This window comes from Pseudophryne corroboree, chromosome 1 (assembly GCF_028390025.1).
Source record: "Pseudophryne corroboree isolate aPseCor3 chromosome 1, aPseCor3.hap2, whole genome shotgun sequence".
Taxonomy (NCBI): Eukaryota; Metazoa; Chordata; class Amphibia; order Anura; family Myobatrachidae; genus Pseudophryne; species Pseudophryne corroboree.
In genome coordinates this window covers 93,805,920-93,829,958 of record NC_086444.1, presented here as the reverse complement: position 1 = coordinate 93,829,958, position 24,039 = coordinate 93,805,920, and the positions used below count along the sequence as shown (strand labels likewise).

Below are 24,039 nucleotides of genomic sequence, written 5' to 3'. Positions count from 1 at the left end.
CTCTGTGCCAAAACTTTATGTATGCTTTAATGAAACAAAAAATGAGCACATATTATGGATCAGCCCATACTGAAAGGTTTTGTCCTTAAATAAACATATTCCTCTTGTACAGACGATTACTGCCAAATCACGGTCGGGAAGATATGAGTGTTTCATGTAGTCCATTGATCTTAAGTAGAGTTCTGTTGTGGAGACATGTGTGGGATGGTGAGTAAAAACCCCTTTGTGACTAACTAGAAGATTACCTTGACACAGGGGCCCCGCATCTTACCTTGCGCCAGCAAGCAGGTCCCTCCTCCTCTGCTGGACCATTGTCCCAGTGGTATTCAGATAGTTGGCTTGTGCACAAGAGAGTGAAGACTGTGGCACATATTCAGTCTCTGCTCTCACTGTGCAGCTCCATCTTCCCGAAGACGTCACTGGTAAGATGGCACTGTGGGGGAGGAGGGACCTGCTTGCTGGCACAGGTTTAGCACTCTGGGTGCAGGATGTGCGGTGTGGGACACCCTGCACCCATTATAAATAAACCGATGCCTTGCCAGAGATGTAGTCCACAAAGATAGTCCAAGGGATGAACAGGAATGTGTTTATCCAAGCATGAACAACGTACAAAGGTTACTCAGCATTGGTGAATACATGTCACACAGAGATAGCTTTTCTGGCGCATATTTATATCATTTAAATATAAAATCATCCTAAATTTATAAAACGCCCAACACCCAATTACAGCTAAATACACCCCAATTGTTACATTCTGTCTTTTCTCAGACTCTGTAGGATCTTCTTTGCGTTGTCTGTGTTCCAGCCTTGTCCACGCAGAGGCCCTTCACACGCATCAACATACGTCTCCAGGACATGCTCCCCGACTTCTTTAAAGTTCAGTATTTTATTGCATGTCTCAGAGTTAGGTCCAGCATCTGAAGTCTGCACTACTTCCATGCAATACGTCAGGGCCCAGAAGCACATTTCCCCGCAGTACATCAGAGCCAGGACATGGATATCACTGAAGATACCTTAATAGGAAGGAACATAGGGTATCAGAAAATAGCAATATTTTAGAATTTTTTAGAACAAAGGGAAACCGATACAGAACAATAGAAGTTACTTGTTTTACCTTTAGCTAGCAAAGCGGCTGTGTTTATGTCCTGAAATGAAACCTCGTCATTCAGTTGTACAGGATTCCGCGTATGAAGCATCTTCATTAGGTTATGAACCCCATCTTCAAGACACTGATAAAAATAATAGAAGAAAAAAAATCTTTAGAATTATTTTAATATTGTGGCTATTGCTTAATACTATAATTACTATTATTATTACTATAATAATATTCATTAAAAAAACAAAAAACTATGAACCAAAAACTGGATCCAAACCAAAATACTTGAGGGTGGTTTTGCCAAAACATGTTGACTAATTGGAACCAAAACACGGGGTTCAGTACACATCTCTAATTGGAAACACATTTCATTAACCCTATTATATTTACATGTCACTTCCACCCAAATTCAGCTCTTTCCAAGCATCTCCTATTAAGGAGAATAGTTACTACAGGTAATATGTATTCAATATATTGCTAAAAACAGACTTGCCACAATATACCTACAGGGGTGTATTCAATAAGTGTCGGAAGATGCCGTTTTGTCGGAAAGACGGCAGCTTCCGACAGGTTTAGGTCGGAAGGGGTTCCGAACTATTCAATTCTGGCTGTTTTTTTTTTACTTGTTGGAAAACACGTGGATTGTTGTATTAGCCGCGGATCCGACAGGTTTTGGCCCTGGTTCCGACAATGTCAATCCGACTTTTTTTAAAGTCGGACTGACATTGTCGGAACCGGGGAGATGAGACGGGTGAGGCAGCCGGAGGTGCAGCGTGTGAGGTGGCCGGAGGAGCAGCGTGTGAGGCAGCCTGAGGAGCAGCGTGTGAGGCAGCCGGATGAGCCGGGGAGATGAGACGGGGGAGCGGGGACGGGCGAGTATTGGCAGCGGCAGCAGAACCACGGACACCAGCGCTCAGCAAACCCGGCCGCCGGACCAGAAAGCAAGGGGTTTGCGTGGCTCCCCAGCCTCCCACTGACAGTTGTCGGGAGCGGCCAAATCCGTCAGTCGGATTTGGCCGCCCAATTGAATACTGACCCGTTGGGTCCTTTCCGTCGGAAAGGACCCAAATCATGAAAACGACTACAAGAAAGACAAGATAACCCTGGTAGGAAGCACTCTTATCTGAGGTAACAAGAAAAATTAATATGTACTAATGAAGAAATAATAATAATCTTAAAATTACAAATTTTATTAGGTATGCCTTAAAAATTATTTATACAACATCCATATGAATAAACTGATAAATAGGTGATCTTATTGCAAAAATATGTTGAAAGAATATGGTCTTATCTAGATGACCTCAGTCAAAACAATTAAATATGTTTAAGTCCGTCTGTGTGATAATTCCCTTCTCATAAATGTAAGATTAAATCAAAATGTATCAAAAATTTGATAATGTGACCATCATCTTTATCATTTATGTGCCCATGTATAAATTCTCAGGGCAGTAATTTTGAATCATAGGTCACTTGAGGGATTATTTTGAGTTGGGTCACTTATGTATCAGTGTGTGGCCCAGTTAACGAGGAGAGATGTCTGTGTAGCCGTTTCTTTCGAGATATAACAGACAAGGGCATGCCATCAATAGGACATAAAAATGGTGCCACCTGTGTAAAGAGATAAGGATTTTAAGTTTGTGTTGGTTCACACACATATATAATGAGAGAATACAAGGCACCCGTATCATAAGAAAACACCCCGTGTAATCTATCCCAATTATTCTTAGGTTAATCACCCAAAAGGGGGAATCAATTTACCTTAGATATGGATCACAATAGCTGCTATGTAGAGGTATGAGGTACATGTGCCTCCATTTTCAGCAGTTTGTCAGACATTCCACTTGCTGGATTAAGGGAGGAAGTATTGGGGTAGAAATACTCAAGGCAATTGTCTGATTGATAAATTGCTTCGTGTCAACAGTTATATAGTAATACTCCAAAAGCAATGTGCCTTGATTATCCACAACTGAGTACACCTATATCTCAAAAGGCAAATCTTTTCTGTGAAGAACCCACGCCGTATCACTCCAAATCTCTTTACCATTAATTCTTCCACATATATCCCAATAGTTTGAGCAAGAGTCCTGACAGAGGTATGAGGCACAGTTACCTCAGTTTTTATCGATGGCTATCAAACAGTTAATTCAGCAACAATCTGACAATTTCAAAATGCTGAAGTGAAAAAGAGGTGTTATTTACAATCATGTCCAATCGGAGGTATGAGGCACCAATCCCTCGATTTCTCTCAAAGGCTGTCAGATGATTTCAAATGCTTGACAGAGGTATACGGCATAATGAGCTTTGGTTCTTTTTAACAGTTACCAAGTAGTTACATATGTTGATATCGTTTACTGCCAGAGGTATGAGGTACCGATACCTCAGTTTTTGTCAATATCACAAGTGATTTTATTGCTTGACAAAGGTCTGAGGCCCAGAAGCTTCAGTTCTTACCAGCAGCCACTGATGCATTTGGAAGTGTTAAATTTCTATGATGATAACCATAAAACTGAAACCTAGGTGTGAGGCATATGTGTCTCTTAATTTCTCAACAGCTGTTACCTTAATTAAGTGTGCTCGATTGAAGACATAATGTATTTTGAACACACAGAGGTGTGAAAAAGTGGCCAAGATATAGACAGACCTCCCTTCTACTGTTCTCCCGTCTTGCCAACAGGTATAGGACGAGGAATGAGAGAGGGTAGGTGCACCCAACTTGGCCAGAAGGAAGAAAGAGGAGGTATCAAGCAAGGAGACTCAGGCAGGTATTCCCTGGTGCCTTGTAACAGGTAGTGCAGAGATTTAAACCTGCACATTTGCCTCTAATGCGGTACACTCCTGAGAGGTTAATTGTGGTTTTAACCACTGTTGGTTATTGTCAGTGTAAGCCAAATTGCATGATAATATTACTACTTATTCTCTCTTTACCCTATTGTCTTCCTATATATACCCCAACACAAGAATATTGGAAAAAATCATCACAATAGCTAACAAGGCTCATTAACATATAATAATCAGCTGTTGTCTCTAATGCAGTGTTGCTGCTACTGCCAGTAATTGTAGCCACTGTTACCGCTTGCTAAATGTAACAATAGGTAACTCCCGAAAGGCTCATTAGCATATCATAATTAGCTGTTTTCTCTGGTGCAATATTGCTGCTACTGCCAGTATTTGCAGCCACTATTGATACTTGCCAAATGTTATATGTGTCAAAAAGAGAGATGATACATTGTCACAGGACATGTAGCTGTTTTTGAAATAACACCTTTGAGAGTAGCACTGTATAAATATTAAACAATTTGTATCCTCATAGTTATTATCCTGATCCTTTAAGATGGAGACAAGGTATTTAAATATCAAGTGTAAAGTTGTGAATATATTCACTGGCCACCACTGTGTCTATATAGTTACCACTCCCGAGACAGGACGCAGAGAGAAGGGGGAAATGCCACCCCAGAGTCCCACATATAGACGTCTATACTCAGGGACGATCCCCGCCGTCCATCAACCGCGCGGGGTCCGATTCGCCCTCTTAGAAGACCTGACGTACCTCAGGTCTTCTAAGAGGGCGAGTCACGTGGTGCGCACACGTGACCCACCGGTCCGTCAGTGGAACAGCAGTGTGGCAGCTGGGAACGGAGGGAGTGTCTGTTTGCCGCTGGCCAGAGCGGCCGCAGGAGGACGGGACCCCGCGCGGTTGATGGACGGCGGGGATCGTCCCTGAGTATAGACGTCTATATGTGGGACTCTGGGGTGGCATTTCCCCCTTCTCTCTGCGTCCTGTCTCGGGAGTGGTAACTATATAGACACAGTGGTGGCCAGTGAATATATTCACAACTTTACACATGATATTTAAATACCTTGTCTCCATCTTAAAGGATCAGGACAATAACTATGAGGATACAAATTGTTTAATATTTATACAGTGCTACTCTCAAAGGTGTTATTTCAAAAACAGCTACATGTCCTGTGACAATGTATCATCTCTCTTTTTGACACATATAACATTTGGCAAGTATCAATAGTGGCTGCAAATACTGGCAGTAGCAGCAATATTGCACCAGAGAAAACAGCTAATTATGATATGCTAATGAGCCTTTCGGGAGTTACCTATTGTTACATTTAGCAAGCGGTAACAGTGGCTACAATTACTGGCAGTAGCAGCAACACTGCATTAGAGACAACAGCTGATTATTATATGTTAATGAGCCTTGTTAGCTATTGTGATGATTTTTTCCAATATTCTTGTGTTGGGGTATATATAGGAAGACAATAGGGTAAAGAGAGAATAAGTAGTAATATTATCATGCAATTTGGCTTACACTGACAATAACCAACAGTGGTTAAAACCACAATTAACCTCTCAGGAGTGTACCGCATTAGAGGCAAATGTGCAGGTTTAAATCTCTGCACTACCTGTTACAAGGCACCAGGGAATACCTGCCTGAGTCTCCTTGCTTGATACCTCCTCTTTCTTCCTTCTGGCCAAGTTGGGTGCACCTACCCTCTCTCATTCCTCGTCCTATACCTGTTGGCAAGACGGGAGAACAGTAGAAGGGAGGTCTGTCTATATCTTGGCCACTTTTTCACACCTCTGTGTGTTCAAAATACATTATGTCTTCAATCGAGCACACTTAATTAAGGTAACAGCTGTTGAGAAATTAAGAGACACATATGCCTCACACCTAGGTTTCAGTTTTATGGTTATCATCATAGAAATTTAACACTTCCAAATGCATCAGTGGCTGCTGGTAAGAACTGAAGCTTCTGGGCCTCAGACCTTTGTCAAGCAATAAAATCACTTGTGATATTGACAAAAACTGAGGTATCGGTACCTCATACCTCTGGCAGTAAACGATATCAACATATGTAACTACTTGGTAACTGTTAAAAAGAACCAAAGCTCATTATGCCGTATACCTCTGTCAAGCATTTGAAATCATCTGACAGCCTTTGAGAGAAATCGAGGGATTGGTGCCTCATACCTCCGATTGGACATGATTGTAAATAACACCTCTTTTTCACTTCAGCATTTTGAAATTGTCAGATTGTTGCTGAATTAACTGTTTGATAGCCATCGATAAAAACTGAGGTAACTGTGCCTCATACCTCTGTCAGGACTCTTGCTCAAACTATTGGGATATATGTGGAAGAATTAATGGTAAAGAGATTTGGAGTGATACGGCGTGGGTTCTTCACAGAAAATATTTGCCTTTTGAGATATAGGTGTACTCAGTTGTGGATAATCAAGGCACATTGCTTTTGGAGTATTACTATATAACTGTTGACACGAAGCAATTTATCAATCAGACAATTGCCTTGAGTATTTCTACCCCAATACTTCCTCCCTTAATCCAGCAAGTGGAATGTCTGACAAACTGCTGAAAATGGAGGCACATGTACCTCATACCTCTACATAGCAGCTATTGTGATCCATATCTAAGGTAAATTGATTCCCCCTTTTGGGTGATTAACCTAAGAATAATTGGGATAGATTACACGGGGTGTTTTCTTATGATACGGGTGCCTTGTATTCTCTCATTATATATGTGTGTGAACCAACACAAACTTAAAATCCTTATCTCTTTACACAGGTGGCACCATTTTTATGTCCTATTGATGGCATGCCCTTGTCTGTTATATCTCGAAAGAAACGACTACACAGACATCTCTCCTCGTTAACTGGGCCACACACTGATACATAAGTGACCCAACTCAAAATAATCCCTCAAGTGACCTATGATTCAAAATTACTGCCCTGAGAATTTATACATGGGCACATAAATGATAAAGATGATGGTCACATTATCAAATTTTTGATACATTTTGATTTAATCTTACATTTATGAGAAGGGAATTATCACACAGACGGACTTAAACATATTTAATTGTTTTGACTGAGGTCATCTAGATAAGACCATATTCTTTCAACATATTTTTGCAATAAGATCACATATTTATCAGTTTATTCATATGGATGTTGTATAAATAATTTTTAAGGCATACCTAATAAAATTTGTAATTTTAAGATTATTATTATTTCTTCATTAGTACATATTAATTTTTCTTGTTACCTCAGATAAGAGTGCTTCCTACCAGGGTTATCTTGTCTTTCTTGTAGTCGTTTTCATGATTTGTGTCTCCATACCCTTGGGAGCACCACTGACCGTCATAATTTATTGTTACCATTATACCATTGGGTTATAGGTATACAACTGATCAATAAAAGGGACAAATATCCCAAGAGTGTCAGTTTCTCTGAGGTAATTACAATTTGTTCAATTATTAATCCTGTGCGGCCTTCCCCAGCCCCTTTCCCTCTTTGTTTGTAGCGTCGGAAAGGACCCAACAGGTATTGAATACACCCCTTAATCTGGGACACCAATGATTTACACAGGTTCTGTGACTGATTAAAACCAGGTGAAATGCAGACTTGAACTTAGCCAGCCACAGGTTCTGTGCAAATCACAGGTGTCCCGGTGTAAAGGGATATTATGGCAAGCAAGATTTAAAAAAAAAAAAAAAAAAGCTGTGTTTCTTCCATGCAGCATTTAGTGTATCCTGAAATAATGGGCACAGTTCTGATCTGTGACAAGGACACTTTATTTACTGTAACTCGTTATGATAATTAACAGTATTTATTTATTACTAGTTATTTATATAGCGCACACATATTCCGCAGCGCTTTACAGAGAATATTTGGCCATTCACATCAGTCCCTCCCCCAGTGGAGCTTACAATCTATATTCCCTACCACAAGTACACGCACACACATTCATTCACGCTAGGGTTCATTTTTGTTTGGAGCCATATAACCTACCAGTATATTTTTGGATTGTGGGAGGAAACCCACGCAAGTATGGGGAGGATACACAAACTCCACACAGTAAAGGCCATGGTTGGAATTGAACCCATGACCTCAGTGCTGTGGGACAGTAATGCTAACCATTACACCATCCGTACTGCCCAACAGTATTTCCCCACTGGGTATGACGTTACTATCAATGGTCTATTGGTGCGAATGATGTACCAAAGGAAGGTCTACCATAATCTAGTGTTATGACAAGGCCCAAAAGTCACCAAAGCAACAGCTCCTTATGATTTCAGTACATAAAATGGCTCAAAAATGATGTATACAACCACGATAAACCATTGCTCAGAACATCAGCATTGTTTCTAATAGCCAGCATGTCACAAGATATAGTATTTAGTAACTTGTGATGTCTACCTGGTGGAAGGTCCTTTGGTCTCTTAGGACCCAGCCCTCCCTCTCTCCTACTGTATGACAGTACATGTAGAGAAGCGCCCCTCTCCTCCAGCGCAGACATTCCTGTACATCCACATCTAGAACGATATGCTGAAAAATGAAATGAGAGCTTCGTTATAATGTGATAAATATGATATACCCCACCCCAATGTGACATATATGATATACCCATCAGACACTACAAGTTTTCCATACTAACTGGCAGCTGTAGCCATCTGAGTTACGCACAGTATAATAATGATGATGATAATGATGATGATAAGTGGCTCTCCTTGTATATTATCCTTACATTAGGAATCTCCATCGACTGCTGATGGTTTTTAAGCATCAGTGTTGAACCATCAACATTTGCAGCCAGACGCCCGCTGATGCGGATGTACACCATTGGTAGTCCCTCACTGACGGCAAAACCATCTAACATTGCATGAACCATTGATGGTTGCTAGCTGTCAATGACCAGCTCTGCCTTACGTACAGAAACTTTCCATATTGCCATATTAATACTGCACACAAAGCACATGGAAACAAATAAAACAGGTAAATGTAGAACAAATTCACTCTACCTGTTTCAGGAATTTACTTTCTTCCACTAGATGTTCAGGCTCTAGAAGCATTTGAATAAGCTCTCTGACTTTCTGCAGGGAATCGTCACCTGGGAATTCTTCATCCACCAGCTGATTTTCTTCATAGAAAGTGATGTCCAAGATAGCCTGCAGAGGGATACATGCTGGAAAATGTGTCCAGTGCAAGTATAACAAATACCAAAAGAAGTTATCAACATATACACAGTGGGAAGGACTAATACTGATGCTGATGACATAAATGTGTAAGAAGAAAAAACAAAACAAAAGGACTGACAACTGGTACGGGATGTAGTCAGGAGACCGCCGGTCACAATACAGACACCTCCATCCCGCCACCTAAAAATCCCGACAGTCGGCATGACGACTAACAGGGACTATTCCCATTTGTGGGTGTCCAGAACACCCATAGAGTGGGAATAGAACCCGTGGTGAGTGTAGCTTCATGACGTCCCCCCCCCCCCCCTCTGACCGCCAGCATCACGGCCGCCGACCAAAACAGCCCAAACTCACTGGTACACCCGGCATAAATTGGCTGGCGAGCAGGGCTGTGAGAAGGGGGAGAAGCTGCAATGTCCTCCTTATACAGTAAGTTTACCAGGTCACTTAAGCAATTGAGAACATATATAAAAACATATGCAACAGGGCTGTATAAAAAGTTATCTCAATTCTATTTATAATTATAATAGAATTTTGTAAGGTGCCTCCGATTAATCAGTACATAAGATAACTTTTCCCTGGGACTCAATGCCATACTATCTGTATGACGTTTAGGATAGGAAGCGGGCACTGCATTACTGCAGCTTCTCATCGGCCCTCCCCTCCAAAATGTCACATGTCAGACTGAGCATGGAGCCCTGGGTAAAAGTTGTCAGTGAAACGGATCAATAAAAAACACCTATAAAAAAAATGCATCTTGCAGTGCTGCAGTGATTGGCAATGGGTATAACTGATCTAATGAGTTCTATTGCCCTGTTGAATTTGTTTTAATACATGTCCCCAATAAATCAAGTGACCAGGTAAACAAAAAAGTGTTGTATATTGCTGAAAATGGTCCGACAGGTAACAGCGGAGAAAAACTGCTGTAACTCATAGCATCAAGTCAGATTTTTCCACAGAACTGTTTTTAATGTCATTACATAATGATGGGTTATTATGGGCCACATCTCTCTGGTAGCAAAGTTACTTGTGTAGCAGTTTTCATAAATGTCACCCCATGTATTCTGAGCAACATTACATGTAGCCCTGCACACTAAGGGCGGTATTCAAATGATATATCACGCCCAATCTCCTTTCTAAAGGGATCTCCTTTATCACACATATCACGCCCATAGCAATCAGGTTTAGCTGCGTAAAGGGTTGGGCGCCCTCACTAACCTGGGGGTAGCGAGCCGATATGTTTATACCACGCCCGTCAGCAGAAACAGAACGGGTGTGGAAGGGGGTAAAAAGAATTGAATACAGCCCTAAATGTCACCCACGGCATATGACATCCATTTGTCAAACACACTTTATTCTACTTTTTAGCCGTTTCTTCTACTGTCAGTTGCAAGTTGTTGCCTATGACCATAAAACAGAATGTATTAGAAAAATGTAAAATAGTCCCTGTTAGGGGACTTTAGAAAGAGATAAAAAATGCTACTCTACGTTATCTTAGGTGTTTGATATAGTCAGCTAAACAGATCCTTCTTTGATGTTTTAATACAGGTTGAGTATCCCTTATCCAATATTCAAAATCACACATTTTTGGTTCCCCTACTGGCTTTCCCTGACGAAGGTGCTGCTGCACCGAAACAGCTGTTGGAGTTGCCAATATGCGGGGTTACCATTGTGAATTGAACTGCTAAGTATACGATTTGTACTATCTTATGCACGGTGCACTTTAAAATGAGGATTCAGTAAATTGTTTATTGCTACATAAGGTGTGCTGGTTTTTGTGGATCTTGGTCACAACGTTTGGATGTTAACATTGGACCGAGCACCCTGACAAAACGATTGAAGGTGTGTGCGTTCCAAATTTGCATATATATATATATATATATATATATATATATATATATATATATATATATTATATATTTATATAATATATCTATATATATATACACACATAATATATAGTATATATGTCATTATCTCAGTAGAGGACCCAAAAATGTGGGCTGTAATACTAATGTGGCTCTAAACAGTGGTTGACAGCTGTACTTGCAGAATAAACTAATGTGTCTATACACAATGCTTTCACTATATACTAACCTAGAAAAGGATATATTCAAAAGGGTCATTATCAGTGGCAGCTCCAGTGCAGTCCAAAATTCAAAAAGGGGAGCCGCACTAATTGCCACCTCAAACATTGCCAGCCAGGAATAACTGCCAGTTGGTGTGGCTCCCCTATCTGAATTTTGGACTGCGCTGCAGCCCCACCTCTGGAGCGGTTCTGGTATGAGTGGTCGACCATGTTAAGGTCGACTTTTATTAGGTCGACATGGACTAATAGTCGACACATGAAAATGGTCGGCGCGGGACAGGCCGACACATGAAAAGGTTGACATGGTTTTCTTAACTGTCATTTTTTCTGTAACACGACCAGGAACCCCAAATAGTGTGCCGCGTCCCCTTGCATGGCGAGCGACTGTGGGCACGGCACAGGTTACCGTTCCCAATCGTAGTCCACGTAGATGGTAAAGTATGAAAAAGTTTAAAAAAAATAAAATAAATTTAATACAAAAAACCACGTCGACCTTTTCATTTGTCGACCTGCCCTGTATCGACCATTTTCACACGTCTACCAATAGTGGTCGACCTAATGACTGTCAACCGTAACATGGTCGACCATCCAAACGGATACCCTCTGGAGCCGCCACTGGTCATTATGTAATACCATACCTGGGTGTATAGGCTCAGACAGGAGGACTTCTCACAATTCTGCAAATCTTTTGAACATATGTCATGCAATCGGTGTAGTGTATCGGAAGCCTTCAATAAAACAGCATCTAAAACAAAACAAACATTCTTCACTGAGATATTTCCCCAATACATCACTGGATCCTCCCAACTTTAGACATTATAATATATACACACATATACAAACCAAATATGCTGGTACACAAAGTTTACATGTAGCTGCCTCCGGTGCCTGTTATCAGAGTAGTCCACACAAGTACAGAAGACGGGACTTGGGGTCCATATGAATTAAGTCAAAGAGCGTATATTGAGACCAATTGATATCAAATCTATTACAGCTTTTTTTAATTAGGGTTATAGCTGTAATCCGTACTGTAATAGCTTTGAACATTGGTCTCAATATACTTATTTCACAAGGACCGAGTGACGTTTTTTGTACTTCTGTGGCCTACTTTAATAACAGGCTCTATTAGTAATGGCGAGAGCCTACTCTGCCATGCGGGTTCAGTATGATTTACAGACGGACACCATACCGACGGTCATAATCCCGACAGCCATTGACCGACAATCAGAATACCGACGTTTGCAATGCAGACATGAGTTTTTTGTGTGTCAGTGTCGACATAGGCAACCGTGTAAGTATACCGCGTCCCCTCGCATTCTGCTTCTGGCTCGGTGCCACTCTGCACACTATTATATTCCACCTCATTGCCCCCTCCAGGTCCACTGGGATGGTAAAGTATGGACAAGTACTGACTAAGTATGAGACAGCACTGACTAAAGTGGTTAATGATTTGGTCATTACGAAGTCTAAAGGCCATTACTCACTTCTTATTCTTCTAGATCTATCTGCTGCATTTGACACTCTAGACCACTCTCTTCTCATACAGACACTACAATCCCTAGGTCTTAAAGACACAGCCCTTTCTTGGTTCCTATCCTACCTATCTAATCGCTCCTTCAGTGTTCGCTTCTCTGAATCTACCTCCTCTTCGCTACCTCTTTCAGTTGGAGTACCGCAAGGCTCAGTCTTAGGTCCTCTGCTTTTCTCTATCTATACCTCATCTCTTGGTAAACTAATCAGCTCTTTTGGTTTTCAGTATCATCTGTACGCAGATGATACTCAAATCTACCTATCCTCCCCTGACTTGTCCCTATCTGTACTGGGCCGTGTCACTGAATGCCTTTCTGCCATCTCGCCACCTCAAACTGAATATTTCAAAGACAGAGTTAATTATATTTCCACCAGCCAATAGTAGGTACCAACCTGATATCTCTATCACTGTTGAAAACTCGACAGCCAACCCTACTCCACAAGCTCACTGCCTAGGTGTCATCCTTGACTCTGATTTGTCCTTTGTTCCCCACATTCAATCTGTCTCAAGATCATGTTACATGCATCTAAAAAACATATCCAAACTATGACCATACCTTACACAAGACACTGCTAAAACTGTAATCCACGCTCTCATTATCTCCCGCATTGATTATTGCAATAGTCTCCTAACTGGTCTTCCCAAAACGAGACTCTCACCACTACAATCCATTCTGAATGCAGTGGCGAGGCTTATCTTCCTCGCTAGATGTTCATCGTCTGCAGATCCACTCTGTCAGTCCCTCCATTGGTTACCTGTACTCTACCGCATTCAATATAAAATACTTTTACTCACACACAAGGCCATTAACCAAACTACACCAACGTACATCACTTCGCTTATCACAAAATATCTCCCAACCTGACCTCTTCGCTCTTCACAAGATCTGCGTCTCTCATCCACACTCATTACTCGCTCCCACTCACGATTGCAGGACTTTCATCGGGCTGCACCCACTCTGTGGAATGCCCTACCACATACAATAAGACTCTCCTCTAGTCTCCAAACCTTCAAGCGTTCCCTGAAAACTCACCTCTTCAGGCAAGTGTATCAAATTCCAGAACCGCCCACATACCTTTTATAAACCTTCCTATCAAACTGCATCCACTCTGTACAGTCCACACATATCCTCACATGTCTTCTCATTCTATGCAATAGATAATAAGATTTTACTCACCGGTAAATCTATTTCTCGTAGTCCGTAGTGGATGCTGGGAACTCCGTAAGGACCATGGGGAATAGCGGCTCCGCAGGAGACTGGGCACAACTAAGAAAGATTTAGGACTACCTGGTGTGCACTGGCTCCTCCCTCTATGCCCCTCCTCCAGACCTCAGTTAGGAAACTGTGCCCGGAAGAGCTGACACAATAAGGAAGGATTTGAAATCCCGGGTAAGACTCATACCAGCCACACCAATCACACCGTACAACTCGTGATACTATATCCAGTCAACAGTATGAATAACAACTGAGCCTCACGAACAGATGGCTCATAACAATAACCCTTTAGTTAAGCAATAACTATATACAAGTTTTGCAGACAATCCGCACTTGGGATGGGCGCCCAGCATCCACTACGGACTACGAGAAATAGATTTACCGGTGAGTAAATTCTTATTTTCTCTGACGTCCTAGTGGATGCTGGGAACTCCGTAAGGACCATGGGGATTATACCAAAGCTCCCAAACGGGCGGGAGAGTGCGGATGACTCTGCAGCACCGAATGAGCAAACTCAAGGTCCTCCTCAGCCAGGGTATCAAACTTGTAGAATCTTGCAAAAATGTTTGAACCCGACCAAGTAGCAGCTCGGCAAAGTTGTAAAGCCGAGACCCCTCGGGCAGCCGCCCAAGAAGAGCCCACTTTCCTCGTGGAATGGGCTTTAACAGATTTAGGATGCGGCAGTCCAGCCGCAGAATGTGCAAGTTGAATCGTGCTACAGATCCAGCAAGCAATAGTCCGCTTAAAAGCAGGAGCACCCAGCTTGCTGGGTGCATACAGGATAAATAGCGAGTCAGTTTTCCTGACTCCAGCCGTCCTGGAAATATATATTTTTTCAGGGCCCTGACTACGTCCAGCAACTTGGAGTCCTCCAAGTCCCGAGTAGCCGCAGGCACCACAATAGGTTGGTTCACATGAAAAGCTGATACCACCTTAGGAAGGAATTGGGAACGAGTCCTCAATTCCGCCCTATCCATATGAAAAATCAGATAAGGGCATTTGCATGACAAAGCCGCCAATTCTGATACACGCCTGGCCGACGCCAAGGCCAACAGCATGACCACTTTCCATGTGAGGTATTTTAGCTCCACGGATTTAAGTGGTTCAAACCAATGCGACTTCAGGAAATCCAACACCACGTTGAGATCCCACGGTGCCACTGGAGGCACAAACGGGGGCTGAATATGCAGCACTCCCTTAACAAAAGTCTGAACTACAGGCAGTGAAGCCAGTTCTTTTTGGAAGAAAATGGACAGAGCCGAAATCTGGACCTTAATGGAACCCATTTTAGGCCCACAGTCACTCCTGACTGTAGGAAGTGCAGAAATCGACCCAGTTGAAATTCCTCCGTTGGGGCCTTCCTGGCCTCACACCAAGCAACATATTTTCGCCATATGCGGTGATAATGTTTTGCGGTCACATCTTTTCTAGCCTTAATCAGCGTAGGAATGACTTTCTCCGAAATGCCCTTTTCCTTTAGGATCCGGTGTTCAACCGCCATGCCGTCAAACGCAGCCGCGGTAAGTCTTGGAACAGACATGGCCCCTGCTGCAGCATGTCCTGTCTGAGCGGCAGAGGCCATGGGTCCTCTGAGATCATTTCTTGAAGTTCTGGGTACCAAGATCTTCTTGGCCAATCCGGAACCACGAGTATAGTTCTTACTCCTCTCCTTCTTATTATTCTCAGTACCTTGGGTATGAGAGGCAGAGGAGGGAACACATACACCGACTGGTACACCCACGGTGTTACCAGAGCGTCCACAGCTATCGCCTGAGGGTCCCTTGACCTGGCGCAATATCTTTTTAGCTTTTTGTTGAGGCGGGACGCCATCATGTCCACCTGTGGCCCTTCCCAATGGTGTACAATCATTTGGAAGACTTCTGGATGAAATCCCCACTCTCCCGGGTGGAGGTCGTGTCTGCTGAGAAAGTCTGCTTCCCAGTTGTCCACTCCGGGAATGAACACTGCTGACAGTGCTAACACATGATTTTCCGCCCATCGGAGAATCCTTGTGGCTTCTGCCATCGCCATCCTGCTTCTTGTGCCGCCCTGTCGGTTTACATGGGCGACCGACGTGATGTTGTCTGACTAGATCAGCACCGGCTGGTTTTGAAGCAGGGGTCTTGCCTGACTTAGGGCATTGTAAATGACCCTTAGTTCCAGAATATTTATGTGTAGGGAAGTCTCCTGACTTGACCATTGTCCTTGGAAGTTTCTTCCCTGTGTGACTGCCCCCCAACCTCGAAGGCTGGCATCCGTGGTCACCAGGACCCAGTCCTGTATGCCGAATCTGCGGCCCTCTAGAAGATGAGCACTCTGCAGCCACCACAACAGCGACACCCTGGCCCTTGGAGACAGGGTTATCAGCCGATGCATCTGAAGATGCGATCCGGACCACTTGTCCAACAGATCCCACTGAAAGGTCCTTGCATGGAACCCTCCGAATGGAATTGCTTCGTAAGAAGCCACCATCTTTCCCAGGACTCGCGTGCAATGGTGCACCGACACCTGTTTTGGTTTTAGGAGGTCTCTGACTAGAGATGACAACTCCTTGGCCTTCTCCTCCGGGAGAAACACTTTTTTCTGTTCTGTGTCGAGAACCATCCCCAGGAACAGTAGACGCGTTGTAGGAACCAGCTGCGACTTCGGAATGTTCAGGATCCAGCCGTGCTGTTGTAGCACTGCCCGAGCTAGTGCTACTCCGATCAACAACTGTTCCCTGGACCTCGCCTTTATAAGGAGATCGTCCAAGTACGGGATAATTATAACTCCCTTCCTTCGAAGGAGTATCATCATCTCTGCCATTACCTTGGTAAATACCCTCGGTGCCGTGGACAGACCAAACGGCAACGTCTGGAATTGGTAATGACAGTCCTGTACCACAAATCTGAGGTACTCCTGGTGAGGGGGGTAAATGGGGACATGCAGGTAAGCATCCTTGATGTCCAGTGATACCATGTAATCCCCTTCGTCCAGGCTTGCAATAACCGCCCTGAGCGATTCCATTTTGAACTTGAACCTTCGTATATAAGTGTTCAAGGATTTCAAATTTAAAATGGGTCTCACCGAACCGTCCGGTTTCGGTACCACAAACATTGTGGAATAGTAACCCCGTCCCTGTTGAAGAAGGGGTACCTTGACTATCACCTGCTGCGAATACAGCTTGTGAATTGCCTCCAGCACTGCCTCCCTGTCCGAGGGAGCTGTCGGCAAGGCAGATTTGAGGAAACGGCAAGGGGGAGACGTCTCGAATTCCAGCTTGTACCCCTGAGATACTACCTGTAGAATCCAGGGATCCACCCGTGAGCGAGCCCACTGGTCGCTGAAATTCTTGAGACGGGCCCCCACCGTACCTGGCTCCGCCTGTGGAGCCACAGCGTCATGCGGTGGACTTAGAGGAAGCGGGGGAGGACTTTTGTTCCTGGGAACTGGCTGTATGCTGCAGCTTTTTCCCTCTACCTCTGCCTCTGGGCAGAAAGGACGCGCCTTTAACCCGCTTGCCTTTCTGGGGCCGAAAGGACTGTACCTGATAATACGGTGCTTTCTTTGGCTGTGAGGGAACATGGGGCAAAATGTTGATTTCCCAGCTGTAGCTGTGGAAACGAGGTCCGAGAGACCATCCCCAAACAACTCCTCACCCTTGTAAGGCAAAACTTCCATGTGCCTTTTAGAATCAGCATCACCTGTCCACTGCCGAGTTCCTGGCAGAAATGGACATTGCGTTTATTTTAGATGCCAGTCGGCAAATATCCCTCTGTGCATCTCTCATGTATAAGACTGCGTCTTTAATATGCTCTATGGTTAGCAATATAGTGTCCCTGTCTAAGGTACAGAGAATCTGACCACGCAGCTGCAGCACTGCACATCCATGCTGAAGCAATAGCTGGTCTCAGTATAATGCCCGAGTGTGTATATACAGACTTCAGGATAGCCTCCTGCATTCTATCTGCAGGCTCCTTTAGGGCGGCCGTGTCCGGAGACGGTAGTGCCACCTTCTTTGACAGACGTGTGAGCGCTTTATCCACCCTAGGGGATGTCTCCCAACGTGACCTATCCTCTGGCGGGAAAGGGTACGCCATTAGTAACCTTTTAGAAATTACCAGTTTCTTATCGGGGGAAACCCACGCTTCTTCACACACTTCATTTAGTTCATCAGATGGGGGAAAAACCACTGGAAGCTTTTTCTCCCCAAACATAATACCCTTTTTTGTGGTACCTGGGGTAATATCAGAAATGTGCAACACATTTTTCATTGCCGTAATCATGTAACGGGTGGCTCTATTGGAATGTACACTAGTCTCATCATCGTCGACACTGGAGTCAGTATCCGTGTCGACATCTGTGTCTGCCATCTGAGGTAGTGGGCGTTTTAGGGTCCCTGATGGCTTTTGAGACGCCTGGGCAGGCACGGGCTGAGAAGCCGGCTGTCCCACATCTGCTATGTCGTCAAACCTTTTATGTAAGGAGTTGACACTGTCACGTAATTCCTTCCACATGTCCATCCACTCAGGTGTGGACCCCGCAGGGGGTGACATCACATTTATCAGCATCTGCTCCGCCTCCACATAAGCCTCCTCATCAAACATGTCGACACAGCCGTACCGACACACCGCACACACACAGGGAATGCTCTGACTGAGGACAGGACCCCACAAAGTCCTTTGGGGAGACAGAGAGAGAGTATGCCAGCACACACCAGATCGCTATATAATGCAGGGATTCACACTACCCACAGTGATTTTTCCCTTATAGCTGCTATAATACACAGATTTGTGCCTAAATTTAGTGTCCCCCCTCTCTTTTTAACCCTTTGAGCCTGAAAACTACAGGGGAGAGCCTGGGGAGCTGTCTTCCAGCTGCACTGTGAAGAGAAAATGGCGCCAGTGTGCTGAGTGAGATAGCCCCGCCCCTTTTTCGGCGGACTTCTCCCGCTCTTATAATCATAATGTGGCAGGGGTATTTTACACATATATAGCTTATTAGGCTATATTATGTGTGATTTGCCACTTTTAAGGTACTCTAATTGCTGCCCAGGGCGCCCCCCCCCCCCCCAGCGCCCTGCACCCATCAGTGACCGGAGTATGTGGTGTGCACAGGGAGCAATGGCGCACAGCTGCAGTGCTGTGCGCTACCTTAATGAAGACCGGAGTCTTCTGCCGCCGATTTCCTGGACGTTCTTCTTGCTTTGCAAGGGGGACGGCGGCGCGGCTCCGGGACCGGACGACCGAGGCTGGGCCTGTGTTCGATCCCACTGGAGCTAATGGTGTCCAGTAGCCTAAGAAGCCCAAGCTAGCTGCAAGCAGGTAGGTCCGCTTCTCTCCCCTAAGTCCCTCGTAGCAGTGAGTCTGTTGCCAGCAGATCTCACTGAAAATAAAAAAACCTAAAATATACTTTCTTTTCTAGGAGCTCAGGAGAGCCCCTAGTGTGCATCCAGCTCGGCCGGGCACAAAATTCTAACTGAGGTCTGGAGGAGGGGCATAGAGGGAGGAGCCAGTGCACACCAGATAGTCCTAAATCTTTCTTAGTTGTGCCCAGTCTCCTGCGGAGCCGCTATTCCCCATGGTCCTTACGGAGTTCCCAGCATCCACTAGGACGTCAGAGAAAGCACCTTTCCTTGTGTACACATGCCTATTTCCCTATAGATTGTAAGGGCCTTCCTACCTCTATGACTGTTTGTTATCACCCATTTTGTTATTGTTATTTCAAATTGTAAAGCGCAACGGAATTTGCTGCACTATATAAGAAACTGTTAATAAATAATAAATAAATAAACAAACAAATAAGTCTGTTTTGGGGCAAAAATTCCTTAAAAACGCATGTCAGCATTTTGACATGTCGCATTTCAAATGTCGGTATTCTGATTATGTCGCCATTTTGAACATTCAAAAACAAGTGTGTTGAACAAATGCGCTGCCTAAACCAATGCAGCCTGCTTGAAAAACACGGAATCCTCATAAAATTCCAAAAGAAGCACAATAAATAAAGATTAACAAGTGGGCGCAAAGGACCTACATAGAAAATGTCCTCAGGGTGAAAGATGTTCCAGAAGTATCACAAACTGGGTTCTCAAGTTCCCTAACCACCATATAGTCAATCAGGAGGTAATTTTCTTTATATAGATATTCCAGAAGTGTCACAATCTGTGTTCTTAAATTCCCAATTCACCTTCTGAGGAAGGACAAGCATTGTCCGAAACGTGTTAAGCTGGTGGCGTTTTCTGCTTGCTGTGGATGTTGTCTGACTTCTGACTTCAAAGCCCGCTCCAAACTGGTGTGCTATCCGGAACCACCAGTGGTGTCCCAATACTATTCTGGGAGGGTAACGTGATGATGTTAGAAGCCTACACTCCTACCTGTACCATTTAATTGGTTACATGCTTTTCCTTTTTATGTAAATTGTGAGAGTGTCCTGTGTCTATTAAAACGTATTGTCCCTTTTAATCTGATCTGCACCATGATCTATTCTTTTTTCTATTGAGATAAAGAAAATTACCACCTGACTGACTATACGGTGAATTGGGAATTTAAGAACACAGATTTCACCCTGAGGACATTTTCTATGTAGGTCCTTTGCGCCCACTTGTTAATCTTTATTTACTGTGCTATTTTGAACATGTTGGTATAATAATGTCGGTATTTTGACTGTCGGTCAATGGCTGTCAGGATTATGACCATCGGTAAATCAAATGCTACCCCTGCCATGCACCGTCCCAGCAATGTTAAGCAGAGCTGGCCCTAACCAATATGATGCCCTAGGCAAGATTTTGGCTGGTGCCCCCTAGCACCGCCGCTAGTTCTGCAGGAGATGCCTGGCATGAGTCAGCTGGTAGCTCTGCTAACATCGGGAGCCTTTTGTTTATGACAATGCATAATTTGCATTGCTATGTGGCTGGGACGCAGAAGCAGCTTCTGCTGATTAAAATGATATGCAGCATGTCTATATTGTGTGTGCGACTGCGGCTGTATCTGCATACGAAATGCTACATTACATTGATTTCCAGGAATACACTGCAATGTAGCATTTCGTATGCAGATACAGCCGCAGTCACACACAGAATATAGGCATGCCGCATATCATTTTAATCAGCAGAAGCTGCTGGTGCCCCTAAGCATACCAAATGCCCTAGGCATTTGCCTAGTTTGCCTATGCCTAAGGTCGGCTCTGATGTTAAGGTCCATCCAACACTGGGCGTTTTTGCCCAGCGTGTATGCATAGCGATGATCACCGACATCGCTGGGCTGAAAAGCGCTCAGTGCATACACACTGGGTGCTTTTCCCCTCTGCCCAGCGATGTCAGCGGGGGTAAGCGGCTTTCCATAGCAGGACGCTATGGAAAGCCGCTCACCCCGCCGTTCATCTACTGGTAATACTAGTAGATGAACAGCAACTGCCAGCGATGAAGCAGGAAGCACGCATCAGCGTTCACCGCTCATTGCTTGTCCATACACACTGGGCGGCTTTGAGCTGAAAGCAGCTCAAAACACCAAAAGTGACCTGCTTTCAGCTCAGAATCGCTCAGTGTGTATGGGACTTTACTGCTCACGCAGGAACAGAGATTGCCCATGCACACTTTGAGAGCCAATGGATCCAAATGGAACTCAATTCTCACTCTGAAGAAGATGTATTAAGTCCTGGAGAGAGATAGAGCTAGCCTTACCATACCATTCCTTCAAACCGGGACACTCATGGATTACACAGGTTCTGTGGCTGATTAAAACCATCTGAAACGCAGGCTTGAAGTCGGCAGCCACAGAACCTGTGTAAAATCATAGGTGTTCCGGTTTAAAGGGATAGTATGGTAAGCCTAAATAGAGTGGAGCAGTTGCCCAAAGCACCCAATCAGCTACTGAATGTCAATTAGCACAGTCTTTGAACTAACAGACTATGAGGCAGATGTATTAACCTGGAGAAGGGATAAAGAAGTGATAAAGCAGTGATAAGATCAAGGTGATAACGCACCAGTCAATCATTAGGGATTTGAAAAATTACAGTTAGGAGCTGACTGGCTGGTGCGTTATCACCTTCCGTCTATCACTGCTTTATCCCTTCTCCAGGCTTCATACATCTGCCCCATTGTATGGTTGCTTTGTGCAACGATTCCTTTTATATCTCCTCTTCTGGCTCTACTTTCAATAGGAACGAGTGGAGTAACGCAATCTAAAGATGTGCTTACTGCGGCAATCATGCTCTGAAATCATAGCATGCACAGCCAAAACTCCCTCATACATTGTATGGGGACTGCATGTAATCCAAAATGCAGGAGACAGCTGAGACATCTCCTGCGTTAGAGGCTTAAGAAATAGCTTCCTTACTTAAATTATCTCTAATAATGAGTAGGCTTACCATACTATCCCTTTAGACCGGGACACTCATGGATTACACAGGTTCTGCGGCTGATTAAATCCATGTGAAATTCAGGCTTGACGTCAGACAGCCACAGAACCTGTGTAATTCATGAGTGTCTTGGCTTAAAGGGATATTGTGGTAAGCTTACTAATGCGTAAACTTCTTATTTCACATTAACTGGGCATTTTGTCTTGTTAAATAGGACCACAAAGGAGATAAAAATATGTGGGTAACTAGAACATAGATAATACATCAGTATTATTCTAGATTAGAAGCTCGCAAACGCAGTCCTCAAGGCACCCTATGGGCCCTTAAAGATGTAACTGAATGATATGAACGTTCTGGTTCATATCGTTCAGTGTGTAGTCACCAACAATGAACGATGTGCGGCCCCGCACTCGTTCATCGTTGGTGCCGGTTCGCTTATGCATGCAAGCCAATATGGACAATCTCGTCCATAAGAGCTTGTAATGCTATGGAGCTGGGAAACTTCACTCCCCCCGTCACCGGGTCGCCCGTCGGGCACCTCGGCGGCACATCGCCGTGTGTGTAGGGCCCTTAACAGGCGTGGTTTTAAGTATGTCAATACTTGGCCACAGGTGACTAAGGGGGACATTTACTAAGCAGTGATAAAAGCGGAGAAGTGAGCCAGTGGAGAAGTTGTCCCATCAACCAATCAGCAGCTCTGTATAATTTTATAGTATGCAAATTATAGATGTTACTTCAGTGCTGATTGGTTGCCATGGGCAACTTCTCCACTGGCTCACTTCTCCGCTCTTATCACTGCTTAGTAAATGTCCCCCTTAATTAGTACCTCAATCAATTTGATTTTACCATCTGTGCTAAGCCATGGATATCTTTAAAACCTGGACCATTACGGTGCCTTGGGGACCACATTTTGGAACCTCTGCTCTAGACCACAAGTTCTTAAACTCAATCATCAGGACCACACACAGTACATGTTTTCCAGGTCTCCTCACAGAATCACAAGAGAAATAATTAGCTTCACCTATGAATCTTTAAAATGTGTCAGTGAGTAATGACTAGACCTGTTCACCTGCTGGGTTACCTGGAAAATGTGAACTGCTTGCGGTGCGGAGGACTGAGTGTGAGAACCACTGCACTAGACCATACCTCCCAACATGACCCTCTCCAGGAGGGACAAAATGTTCTGTTCCTGGACTTTCCTCTTAAATTTATGATTGCCCTCACCTGTGCTGAAACACCTTTCTTATCCAGTAACCTGTTCCACACAGGTGATTGCAATCATACATTAAGATGAAAGTCCAGAAGCAGAGCATTTTGTCCCTCCTGGAGAGGGTCATGTTGGGAGGTATGCTCTAGACCAGTGGTTCTCAAACTCGGTCCTCAGGACCCCACACAGTGCATGTTTTGCAGGTAACCCAGCAGGTGCACAAGTGTATTAGTTACTCACTGACACATTTTAAAAGGTCCACAGGTGGAGCAAATTATTTCACTTGTGATTCTGTGAGAACTGCAAAAATAGGATTTTAAATACCTACCGGTAAATCCTTTTCTATGAGTCCGTAGAGGATGTTGGGCACTCTCAAAAGACCATGGGTATAGACGGGATCCGCAGGAGACATGGGCACTTTACACTTTAAGACTTTCAAAGGGGCTTGACCTGGCTCCTTCCTCTATATCCCTCCCCAGACTCAGTTTGGAACTGTGCCCGGCGAGACGGACATTTCGAGGAAAGGACTTAACAAACAAGGTGAGCCAACACCAGCTCACGC

At 44.1% G+C, this 24,039-nt stretch overlaps 1 protein-coding gene across 2 annotated transcripts in view; it reads right to left on the bottom strand.

Moving 5' to 3' along the window:
- The window catches only part of RIMOC1 (RAB7A interacting MON1-CCZ1 complex subunit 1), a 130,514-nt gene continuing 106,475 nt past the window's right edge, over positions 1–24,039 (bottom strand). For both annotated transcript variants that reach the window (XM_063961502.1, XM_063961492.1), the window contains exons 2-6: positions 11,828–11,934; positions 8,924–9,070; positions 8,322–8,450; positions 1,115–1,229; positions 1–1,013 (exon numbers count right to left, since the gene is read on the bottom strand). In XM_063961502.1, coding sequence (XP_063817572.1) covers positions 748–1,013; positions 1,115–1,229; positions 8,322–8,450; positions 8,924–9,070; positions 11,828–11,934 — 764 coding nt within the window. In that variant the 3' untranslated portion in view covers positions 1–747. The remainder of the gene's footprint in view (positions 1,014–1,114; positions 1,230–8,321; positions 8,451–8,923; positions 9,071–11,827; positions 11,935–24,039) is intronic.